Source organism: Erinaceus europaeus, chromosome 2 (assembly GCF_950295315.1).
Source record: "Erinaceus europaeus chromosome 2, mEriEur2.1, whole genome shotgun sequence".
Lineage (NCBI taxonomy): Eukaryota > Metazoa > Chordata > Mammalia > Eulipotyphla > Erinaceidae > Erinaceus > Erinaceus europaeus.
The window spans coordinates 108910588-108923359 of NC_080163.1; the positions used below are offsets into that span (position 1 = coordinate 108910588).

Here is a 12772-nt window from a genome sequence, read left to right on the forward strand (position 1 = left end):
TGTTACAAAACTCAACTCACATTGTACCCACCACCAAAGTTCTGTGCCTCCACCCTCCCACCTCTTAGAAACAGTTTGTTTCCTTCTGGTTTTTCTTTTTGCACGTTCCCTGTTTCAGTTCTCTAGATTCCATGTGTGAAACCATCGGATAGTTATCGCTCACCGTGTGGAAATATACCTTGTAATCTTAACAATCTTGTAACCCACTATTAATCAAAAATTAAAAAAAACCGAATTGTACATTTTTTTAAAAAATGTTTTTTAATGTTTTATTTATTTACTTATTATTGTATAGAGACAGAGAGAAATTGAGAGGGGAAGATAGGGAGAGAGACAGAGAGACACCAGCAGCCCTGCTTCACCACTTGTGAAGCTTCTCCCCTGTAGGTGGGGACCAGGGGCTTGAACCTGGATCCTTGCTCACTGTACTGTGCACGCTTGACCAAGTGCGCCACCGCCTGGCCCCCCGACTTGTACAATTTTTAATGGCTAACATGGCAACAAACAAAATTGCATCAGTCCTTGTCATTTGTATATTGTTTATATTGGGACTCTCAGCAGACCAAAGTATATTTTTTATGCAGACAGAGCGATCTGAAAGACCCAGACTATACCACAAATCTTGTCTCTAAATTAGTGGAGCTTCAGCTTATAAGAGCAAACAGAGAAGTACTGAGTAGTGATGAGGAAGTCTGTGATCTATTCCCAGACTTTGGAAAACAGACTTTGGTACATGGAGGGTCGTCTTCCCTCATTCGTCACTTGTTGGTCAACTGGTCACTTCTTTTGCTGTAAAGCAAACTTGCGATTTACCTTGTACTCGTCCTTGTATTCTTCTCCAAGCAAGAAAATAGCTTAACTAGCTAGTGCATTTGCTTTGCAGTGGGCAACCTAAATTCAAGTCCAGCGCCCCCCTCCCCAACCTCACTGGAAAAAGCTTGTTTTTGTGCCACCCCCTTCCATTTTCCACTCTCCCCCCTTTCTCCCGCTTCTCCCTTCTTGGCCCCAATCTGTCAGAAAGATGAAGGCTGGGTGACGACAAAAACAAGCAGGAAACCAACATCAAATAATGGGTTGGGGATTGTGGAACCAGTGCTTTTGCAAACTGTCAACAGCTTCCATATCCGCTCACTCCTTATTTAGCCTGCGATGAGCCTGTTAAGTGGCTGACGATTAATCTACAGGGAGGAGAGATTATTTTTCTCTTGTGACTCAGGTCAGAGGTCTAGTGAAGGTCTTCAGACTCAGGTGAAGGAGAAGATCGCGAAACGATGCTTTTTAAAAGACCCAGGTACTCTGGGACTGCTATAAGCCGGAGAGAAAAGAGCGGCGGGGCGGGGGGAGGGGCGGGGCGCGCGAGGGCTTCTGGGAGCATCTTTACGGTAGCCCCACCTTCTTTTTGCGACGGGCCGGGAGTGCTTTGCAGTCTCAAGGATCCCCGTGGTCTGAGTCGGCGGCCACCTTTGGCGCGGAGGGCGACGTAGTTGCCACTGCGACGGCGGAAAAATGCGGCAGAAACGGAAAGGTGCGAGAGGGCTGGGGGAGGAGGAGAAGGGGCTCGCGGGCTGAGAGGGGCGGAGGACACCTCCCTGGCCTCGGCGGTCAGTTGCGGGCGCGCTTCGCCCCCGGGCGCCCGCGCTCCCCGATCCCGGCTGCCAGCTGCGGGCTTACAACTTTCTTCTTCTACCCAAACGATCGTGCCTTTCGCAGGGCTTTGGCTGGCCCTTGGCGTCTTTTGCATAAATGACTGGAACAGGCTTTCTTGCAGGGATGCATTTGGAGTTCGTATTCTTGTTTCTTAGAATTAACTTCACGATTTGTGTTAGGACACATATTATTATTATTATTATTATTATTATTTGCGCCGGTGTTTAAAGCCCTGCTGTCACAGAAGCTCTGAGTTGTGGCGGCGGCGCTGTGGAATCCTTGTACAGTCACTCCCCCATCCAACAGCAGGCGGGCAGATTGCAGGTTTCCTTTCCTGGCTTCTGGCTTTATAGAAGTTTGCATTCGGCGCCGGGAGAGACAGTATAATGGTTATGCAAACAAACTCCTGGTGGTGGGAATGGTGTGGAATTAAACCCCTGTTGACACGTAACTTTGTAAAAATAAGAAACAAAACAAAATAGACTCTCTTGCCTGAGGCTTCAAGGTCCCTGGTTCAATCCCCTGCACCACCAGAAGCCAGAGCTGAGCAGTGCTCTGGTTACAAAGAAAGATGAGAGAGAAAGACATCTGCAGACCTGCTTCATCGCTCATGAAGCAGACTTGCTACAAGTGGGGAGCCGGGACTCGAACCCGGGTCTTTGCGCTTTGTACTATTCGCACTTCAACCAGTGCGTCTCCCCGCAACTCCCACTTTTGTTTGATTTTTGTTTTGTTTTGTTTTGTTTTGTTAATAGAGATACAGTGACCAGAGTACTGCTCAGAAGCTCTGGCGTATGGTGGTGCAGGGAGTTGAACCTGGGATCTCCCGAGTTTCAGGCATGAAGGTCTTTCACATAACCACTGTGCTGTCTCCCCAGCCCTGGTCTCGCTATTTTACAGGTGAAGAAGCTGATGTGCAAAGCTAAGCCATTTCCCCAGCCCAAAGCAACTCCCCCCTTCCCATCCCCCAGTATAAAATTTAAACAGTCTGCCCTTTAGTCACTAAACTGCCATGGCATCGACAGTTATTTCTTGTTCCAGCTAATCCTGGGCGAGTTATTTTTCTTCCAAGTGCTCAAAGTTATGTGTCTTGTGTGGTCAAACTCCACAGGCCTCAGATTTGTTTGTTTTAGCATTCACTTGCTCCTGAACTGGAAGACCAGACAGGTACTGGGAATTGATTTTGGGGCCTTTGGTGCCTCAGGCATGAAAATCTCTTTGCATAATCAGCGTGTTATCGTCACAGTTCTCTCAGTAATTGCGTCTTGAAAATTTATCCCATTATCTGACCACCATTTTCCTGACCCACCTCATATATAACTAATATTTGAATAATACTCTATCTTTTATATACATTAGTTGACTTTCAGATTTTGAGCTGTATGGATATGTCATTTTATTATTGGGTAGAGTTAGAGAGAAATTGAGGGGGGAGAGAGAGAGGTACTGTAGCTTTGTTTCACCACTCATGAAACTTTCCCCCTACAGGTTATAGACTAGGGGCTTGAACTTGTGCCCTTGGACACTGCAATGTGGCAGCTTAACCAGGTGCCTATCCCTGTTCAGTTGACTTTTATAGTGCACTTGTGAGGGTGTGTGCGCGTTTGCGCACGCGCCCAATTTTACAAGTAAGGAAATGAGAGCTGAGATGTTTCTGATCTTCCTGTTTATCACAAAAGCAGTAAGGAGTAAGGGCTAGGAACTGTCAATAGATCCTATTATCCAAGCTTTTTACTGTAGCTAGAGGTTTTTTTTTTTTTTTTTTTTAACATTGTTGCCTTTCAGTGGTCATGTTTGTCTGAAGATCATATATATATATATATATATATATATATATATATATATATATATATATATAGTGTGTGTGTGTGTGTGTGTGTCTTATGCCATTTTAACAACAATCTCATTTTATTTTGTATCATTTTATTATTTTTTTAACTACCTGGTGACTTGTAAAAAATGTTTATTCCCTTTCGTTGCCCTTGTTTCATTGTTGTAGTTATTGATGTCGTCGTTGTTGGATAGGACAGAGAGAAATGGAGAGAGGAGGGGAAGACAGAAAGGGGGAGAGAAAGATAGACACCTGTAGACCTGCTTCACCGCTTGTGAAGCGACTCCCCTGCAGGTGGGGAGCCGGGGTCCTTATGCCAGTCCTTGTGCGCTTAACCCGCTATGCTACCGCCCGACTCCCCTGTATCCTCATTTTCTTAAAAACACCACTTCTTTTTACTCCCAAACTTGAGACTATATAATTCCCCACTCTACTGCTTTCCATTTTCATGTCTGCCTAGTAACCAGTAATCTATAGCAGCCGAAATTCTAGTTAGGCAGCTCCCTCCCCTAAAAATAGGTAGCTACTTAACATTTTTCTTTCTGGAATTTCCTGTTTTGCTCGTTCTAATGCTGCCCTTTTCTTAAAGACAGCTGTGGCATGTCTTTCATGAAGCATTTATCAGTTTTCTCCTACAGTTATTTATTGATACATTTATTGGCTTAGATTGACCTGGTTTGTATGGAAGACAAGTATTTGTGTCCTACTTACGTCACTCTGTTCAGAGAATCAGATGAAGGAATGCATCTAAATGTTTTTCCTGAAGTGTAAAGTATTAATGCAAATAGTATTCCAAGTCTGGAGATAAACGGAAGCTATTTCAAGTACTGTGGTCCTTTCCTATATGACTAGGTTCTTTCTCTTTTCTCTTTCTTATGATGTGTATGTTTTTAAAGCAGGTATGGGGAACCTTTTTGCTGCTGAATGCCACTCAGATATTTATAACATCCCCAAGCCATACAAAATTATCGACTTAAAAATTAGCTCTGGGCTGGGGAAATTGCATAATGGATATGCAAAATAACTTAACATGACTGAGACAGCAAAGGCCCCAGGCTCAATCCCCAGTACTACCATAAACCAGAGCTGTGTGGTGTTTTTAAATAAACAAACAAAAAAAAAATAGTAGTAATAATAGTTATTAAATAGTTAGCACTTAATATTGTGATGAAAAACCTCTGGTTGCTTTGAGCAGAGCCAGACCATGCCCTGTGGGTCAGGTTTTTCCCCTCACCCCAGTTTTAAAGAGCTTTTTCCATAAATAAAACCAGTTTTGTTTTTAATGAAATACATAAATTTAGTTATGATGAACTTGAGCTATTCAGTTGGCATAGTCGGAATGATTTGGTAAGGAAAGCTGAAAAAAAAAAAGATTACTGAAGAGTGGGTGTTTTTTTTTTCCATTTATGTATCTTTCCAGGTGATCTCAGCCCTGCTGAACTAATGATGTTGACCATTGGAGATGTTATTAAACAACTGATTGAAGCCCATGAACAGGGGAAAGACATTGATCTCAATAAGTAAGTGGATCTGCTGTTTGTTTGTTTTTTATTAAAAAAACAAACAAACAAAAGACACTCGTGTTAGGTGCTATACTTATTTTGGATGATAGATCTCTTTTAAGAAACTAAAAAAGGAAAGTGGGGGACTATCATACCACTTGTATTCTCTTTCATGTTTCATTTTTTGATTGAGAATTTTCTGTTGGTGGGGCCAGGAAGTAGCTGGACATATACCATAGCATGTGTGAAGCCCTAGGTTCAAGTTCTAGTACCACATGGGAGTGCTATGTCACTAGGGAAACAAACCTACATATTTAGTACAGCAGTGCTATGATGTCTTCCTGCCTCTGTCCTTTTCTCTCTCTCTCTCTCTCTCTCATCCTTTTTGTTACTCCCATGACACAAATGTTCCTCCTGACACTGTCCCCTAACTCTCTTATCTTCATTTGTTTTAGTGTTTTTGTCTTTTTTTTTTTTTTTTGTGGCTTCTACATTGTTCTTTATCCTTAATGTCTATTTTCCTTGTCGATATTCTCCTCTGCTGTATTTTTAGCTTTGGTCACTGCACTCTTCTGTCCTTTGATCACTACCATGTATTTATCTATACACTTCCTCATTATTTCTCTGAATTTGTTGTAGTCTTCCATAATTCTTCGCAGTTCAGTAGGCATCTCTAGTACTATAATTTTGAAGTCTTCATCTGGAGGTCTACATAGCTCTGTTGAACTTGGGGTTTTCTTCAAATTGCTGTTTTGGTCCAACGTTGCAGGTATGCTACATTGTCTTCTTACTATGAAGGCTCTGACTAGAGCCACATGGTGGCAACAGAGGCTGGGGGGCCTAGCTGGAACCAGGCAGACTGAACCAGGTGTAGTCTGGGCTCAATAAGAACAGGCCCAGCCCGCCAGCAGGGTCTCAGTTGGAGCCAGGAGCACTGAAGTAGACAGGAAGAACTGGCATATATTGAACCAGGAATGAGCTGGGCCTGGCAGTCACCACAGCTGCAGCTTGACCCCACAGTGAGTGGCCGTGGCAGAAGCATAGTCCACACAGGCAGCGGCAGCAGCTACTGGAACCAGTATCGATGAGAGTCATGTAGGGCAGATGCCTGCAGCAGAAGGATCTTGATCTGAGTGTTGTGGAACTAAATGGAGAGCAGGCTTACACCTTATAGTGGATTTTCCTTGTATGTTGTATTTTTTGTTGTGCGGCAGTGATAGCAAACAGAGACTGCTACTACTGGTGTATGGTTTTAAGCTCAGTACGAGGTGGGCACTTCTGTCACCCTCATTTGACAGATCAGTAATTTGAGACAAATTTGTCATTGTTTTAAGACAGTGTAATTTGTCCAAATGTAAATATATTCAGCCTATCTGGTCTCAGTTTCATCTCTGCATTTTCGCACCCTTTTTGAAGCTTGCTCTTCTGTGTCCATTTTTATGAATATTGAAAATTGCGTTCTTCAGCTCTGGTATAATTTATGGTTGTGTGTTTCATCACATTTCCTCTTCCTCCTTTTTTAATAGAGACAAAATAGGGAAGGGGAGATAGGGAGAAAAAGAGAGGTACATGTAATACTCCTTCATTGTGTTTGGACCTCCCCCCCCCCCGCCACTGCAATACACACACACACACACCACCACCACCACCACCTTTCCAGTTGGTTTCCACCAGGTCTTCGCACATGGTAATTGTGTACAGTATCACCAGGCTTTCTCATTATTTTTTAATAGCCTTATTCCTATTTTTGGCCTCTCTGAAAATATTAGAGTATGAAATGACTATACCACACACACACACATCTATCAGAACTATATATGCCGTTTGGTATACCTTCAGACATCCAAGACACTTAGGATATACACACACATACACACACATTAGTTCCTGGGTTAACAGGTTGTAGTATTGCAAACACTTTAAGTATTTCTGGGTGGTTAAAATGAGATGATGTAACTGTTAGGGTTTAACTAGCAGCCACAAAGAAAGAAAAAGCTGGTAAAATTATAGAGAGTGGCTAATTTAAAAATTAGAGGAATTACTAATCTATAAAGATTACTTCTGCGAGTTAGGGATAGGTTTACCCAAGTCTTGAGCGTCAGACAAGTCTTTTGCAGTACAAGAGTGTAGCTACTTTATATATTAATTTATCTGTTTTTATTCTGTTCTTTATAGAACATTTTGCACTAGAAAAGGATTTATTAAGCTTTAATATACACTTTCCTATTTGGTTTTGCATAACTTTGTTTTGTTTTGATTCAAGGCAGTGAGTGCTTTACATGAGGCTTGATTTCCCCTCTGCCCTCTCCCTCCTACTCCAAGATATTTGGCAATATCTGGAAACATTTTTTTGTTACAATAGGAAGAGGCATTTTAGTGAGTAGAGACCAAGGATGCTGCATTCTATAATGTGCTGAATAGTCACCATAAACTTAATCTAATCCTAACTCTGAGCATTATGTCGAATGAGACCTACATTGTGTCAGTAACCTGGGCCCTGACCCCGTAGTCATCTGATTTTCTCTTTGGGATTCCAGGATGAGAAGAGGGAGTAACACATTCATGAATCTTGTTCTTCAGTTTCCCCTGATGATCACAGATGCTAAAGTCACTGTTCTTACCTAGTGAAAGGACAACAGGCGTGAAGGGAGTAGATGGTGTTTCTTTGTAGCTTGTCCTTGAAACAGTGTGATCTTGATAATGCTAGATATTTTACTTCCAGGGTGAAAACCAAGACAGCTGCCAAATACGGCCTGTCAGCACAGCCCCGCCTGGTGGATATCATTGCTGCAGTCCCACCTCAGTATCGAAAGGTCTTAGTCCCCAAGTTAAAGGCAAAGCCCATCAGAACTGCCAGCGGGGTGAGTGATTTGTATCTATTTTGCCAGAAACTCCTGCGGTTTCAGATCCATAAAATCCTCATCTTACATGTGACGGAGTGGAGACCTGTGCGGGATGCTGGGAGGAGGTTGGGGGGAGGGAGGGGGATGTGGCTGACCGTGTTTGGTGTCTTGTTTTGAAATACAGAAACTTACTGACTTCATAATGTGATAAATTTTGTTGTCCATCTTAAACTTGTGACATTTGTATAGTTGATGCTTACAAGTAGTATTTTTAAGAAGGATGTTGTGCAAAATCATTATGTATATAATTTCTCTTGCTTAGCTTCTTTGCAGGGCATTTGTGCTCTTATACAAACTGATCCTGAAGCAACGTTCCAACCCAATGACCTGCTGCTTTCTCACACACATGATCAATTCCTGTCTGTTTGTTGTGTCCACTGTTTTCTTCACATTCCATACCTTTTTTTAATTTTTAATTTTTTTATTTTACAAAACTACATGCCAACGGGTTTGAATCCACTCCATTCCCACCACTAGAGTTCTGAATCTTCAGTCTCCCCACTACAATCCACCACAGTTCCCCTAAGGTTGTAGCCATGGGCCAACCATCATCTCTACAGCTAACTGCCCACATTTATACATAGTTACCCTTTTTCCCCCTGATTCAATCCTCTCTTCCCCTCCAAGCCACTCATGACATCAAAGCTACCTCCATATGTCCCTCTCCTTTTCCTTCTGTCTCTCTGGGTGCTGATGGAGCTGGAGTTTAGAGTCCTCTTATCTTCATCCTATCACTTCTCCCCCACTGGGAATATGGATCAAAGTTGTTTTGAGGGAGCAGAAGGTAGGAGTTCTGGTTTCTGTAGTTGCTTCTCCACTTAGCATTGGCTTTGACAGCTTGATCCATACCCCCAGCTTGTTTCTGTCTTTCCCTAGTGGACCAAACCTCTGGAGGTGCGAGGATCCAGGACACATTGGTGAGGTCATCTGTCCAGAGAAGTTAGGATGGAGTAGTCTGGGGGGGTGGCTCAGTGGATAAAGCATTAGACTCTCAAGCATGAGGGATCAAGTTTGATCCCTGGAAGCACATGTACCAGAGTGATGTCTGGTTCTTTCTCTCCTCCTTTCTCATAAACAAATCTTTAAAAAAAAAAAGAAGTCGGGATGGAGTCATGGTAGCATCTATGACTTGGTGTCTGGAAGGTGGCTGACCTAAGTTAAGGCAAAATGGTTAATGAACAGGAACCAAAAAAGTAGGATTAGAGTAGATGAGATTAGGGATTTTAGGGTTGCAGAAAGCTAGGAAGTCTATTTTAGGCATGTTCCTGGGAACACACAATTATGGTAGTTTTACTTGAGGTTGATAACTAACCTGAAGTTGGATAAGAATATTGTCTGAGAGAATGGTGTCAGAGTAGAGAAAAGGGCTAGAAAGTTGGATTAGGGCAAGGAGTAGCTCCCGTTCTTGAGAAAAAAAATTCTGTAGCTAAAATTAATTATTTACCTCTATCCATCTGAACCATTGAATATATATATATATATGGAACCAGAGCCTGTGTAACCTCTAAGTCCCTGTTGGTCTGAGCTCGCAACTCATGGTCATAGCTGGAAACATTGCAGGCTGCACTCATTTCAGGACCAGTCTTTCTCAAGTGGTAGGGCAGGATTCTCAGTCTCCCTTTGCAGACTGGGGCTATCCCTACCGACGTTTTATGGTGAGGACAACATCCCAGGAGGGCCCACAAGATGCCATTCCCAATGTAAATGACCAGTGGTGGTGGAGAGAGGGACCCTTTAGAGGTTTAGGCCCATTATATGTGTATGGGAATCCAAGGATTCCCTAACTAGGGCCCCAGATGATGTGGTGGTGTGATATTGACCAGAAGGGCCATTATTAATGGGCCAGTCTCTTGCCCTTATCCAACTTTTATAGTCCTCTTTATCAGATCATCCTACACTTTTCTCTCAGTTGTTGAGACATTGAGTATTATTTGTTGAGCCCACCCAGAATTAGATTTTTTTTTAAATATTTTTATTTCTTACTGGATAGAGACAGAATTTGAGAGGGGAAGGGGCAGTAAAGAGAGAGAGAGAGAGAGAGAGAGAGAGTCACCTGCAGCCCTGCTTCACCACTCATGAAGCTTTCCCCCCTGCAGGTGGGGACCAGGGGCTTGTACCAGGTCCTTGCGCATGGTAATGTGAGCACTTAATCAGGTGCGCCACCACGTGACTCCCAGAGTTAGATTTTTGGGATTTGTCTTCTTTGGGCCTTTCTGCTGGGTTGCCCAGCTAATTTGGTCTAAGTCCAATCAGAGAATTTATGATGCCTTCTTTAGTCTCTTCAACCATTATTAAGCACTTTGACTTTGAGGTGTATAATTGCCTCTTGCTTATGGATATGTGTATACCTCTACCTAGTACCCTAAAACCTAGCCTATATCTGGTATCTGTTACTAAGTTAAATGAACATTCCATACCATTTCTTACTTCCTGTGCCCTCATTCTCATTCCTCTCCAGCCTATTCTCCACCTATATGGGCACCATTTATATATATGTCAATTAGACTCCTGCCTTCTGCTGGACCTTTCCTTGTTCCTTTACAGCGGGGACATTTCTTCTCTTCTGACCCCCAGAGAGCTTCTCTTTGTGGCTATTGTTTCATAATCATCCTGTGGTGAAGTGTCTACCCAGGTTTTTTTTTTTTTTTTTTTTTTTTAACCTTATCCCTCATTGGATTTTCTTACTAAGTTTTAAGAATTCTTTGTGTATTTAAAATATACTTCCTTTATCAGGTATGTATTTTATAAATTCTCAGTCTGTGGCTTGTCTTTTTATTCTTTAATGGTATCTTTCTCAGAGCAGGACTTAAAAACATACACATATGCTCACACATAACACATATACATCTACATTAATTTGTATATTAATGTGTCAATGTGTTCATTCAAAAGTCTGCCTACAATACCATTGAGTCCATCCAACCCATGGAGTGCACTCTAGTTTTCTTCTCCCAGATTTGTAACATTCTTCTCGAAGAAACATGATTGGTAGTCACCATAATGCACTTGGTCAACTTCCTTTCTTTATAATCAGTCTCCCTTGTCCACTGTTAACCTCCTTTCTCAGTCAGCTACTCTGCTCACTCTAGTTGGGCAATGACAGACCCCTCTGAGGATATTCTGCACACACCCTGTTATATCTAGTGCCTATGTTATTGGTTCCTGTTTCATATATTGAGATCTTATGTACCTTACATAGACTTATAAAAGTTAGGTAGATGCAACTTCAGAGAATTGCATAAAATTTTTATTATTGTCGTTGTTTTGTTTTTGTAGGCTATTTTAGTAAAATGGAATCAGAATGATAATCACGTTGACTTAAAAGTACTAATTGCTTATTTGACTTAAAAGTATTAGTTGCTTATTTTTTATAAATACATTTTTTAATATTTATTTATTTATTCCCTTTTGTTGCCCTTGTTGTTTTATTGTTGTAGTTATTATTGATGTCATTGTTGGATAGGGCAGAGAGAAATGGAGAGAGGAGGGGAAGACAGAGAGGGGGAAAGAAAGCCAGACACCTGCAGACCTGTTTCACCGCCTGTAAAATGACTCTCCTTCAGGTGGGGAGCCGGGGCCTCGAACTGGGATCCTTACACCGGTCCTTGTGCTTTGCGCCACATGCGCTTAACCCACTGCACTACTGCCAGACTCCCTATTTTGTACTTTTTCTGAGACTAGATGAGATCTGACATGTTCAGGGTGGTAGGGCTGTAAACTTTTGTACCTTTTTGTAAAACAATGCAAACTATCATGTATCTATCATTTTTAGAGAATAATAACATTGTGAAGAGATCACACATGTACACAGCCCAGGTTAAGAAATAGTGTTAACTATCTTGTGTATCTGCACCACTCTGGATTTACATTTGTCTCCTTCCTGAGAGGTCATCCCTCTTTATAACCTTGCATTAATTTCTTAATAGATTTTTTTTAATTGAGTTACTTTGCATTAGTGGTTTAATAATGGTTTACAAGATTATAAGATTGCAGGTGTATAGTTCCACACTGCACCCGCTACCAAAATTCTGCATTCCCCTAATAATCACCTATAATTCTCACAGTGTGACAGTTTGACTACTTCTTCCCCCATTCTCCTTAACAGTTTTTAATGAAATCTTTTATAGATTGCTGTTGTGGCTGTGATGTGCAAACCCCATAGATGTCCACACATCAGTTTTACAGGAAATATATGTGTGTAAGTTTTTATTCAACTGTATCTATTCAACTGTGCTTGAATCTGTGTGTGTGTATTTGTCCTTTATTAGGGAGATTATTGGTTTACAGTCAATAGTAAAACACAGTAGTTGGTACATGTGTAACAATACTCAGTTTTCCACATAACACTCTAATGCCCCAGCTAGCTCCTCCTCCATCATCATGTTCCAGGACCGGAACACTTCCCCTGAACCCAGAGTCCTTTACTTTGGTGTGAATATGTGTGCTTTAATTGAACGCATACATCCTCCAGAGCCATGATTATGTATGCCGTTAATATTTGTGACCTTGATTTAACACATTCATAAGTTAGTTTCTTTGAAACCAGGACCCATCGACGTTTTGATGCTTTAAAAGTGTAATATAGAGCAGCCAAGGAAGTGGCTTGGCAGCTAGTGTCTTGGACTTGGGTGTCCTGAGTTTGATCCCCAGAACTTACTGTGCCAGAATGTTGCTCTGATTCTTTCTTACACAGAAAAATTTTCTCTAAATACGGATACATATAAAAATTTTAATTTGTTGTAGTATTCAATATAAATATAGTTCACAGAACTCAAAATACTTGATATTCTGTTGTCTTGATAAAAAGGAAACTTGGAAATAATGAACTTTCTAAATTCCAAATGTCAGACATTTTTTAAACATATATTTTTTATTTAATTTGATAGGAC

The 12772-nt window shown here is 41.6% G+C and overlaps 1 protein-coding gene across 2 annotated transcripts in view; it reads left to right on the forward strand.

Annotated features, from left to right (window-relative positions):
- The first annotated feature begins 1410 nt into the window (after positions 1–1410).
- The window catches only part of ELP3 (elongator acetyltransferase complex subunit 3), an 83136-nt gene continuing 71774 nt past the window's right edge, over positions 1411–12772 (forward strand). Inside the window, exons 1-4 of one of the 2 annotated variants that reach the window (XM_007517250.3) lie at positions 1411–1525; positions 4899–4998; positions 7703–7841; positions 12011–12081. In XM_007517250.3, coding sequence (XP_007517312.1) covers positions 1507–1525; positions 4899–4998; positions 7703–7841; positions 12011–12081 — 329 coding nt within the window. In that variant the 5' untranslated portion in view covers positions 1411–1506. Of the gene's footprint in view, positions 1526–1565; positions 1782–4898; positions 4999–7702; positions 7842–12010; positions 12082–12772 lie in introns of those variants that run through there. The other variant, XM_060184887.1, reaches the window with a different exon arrangement.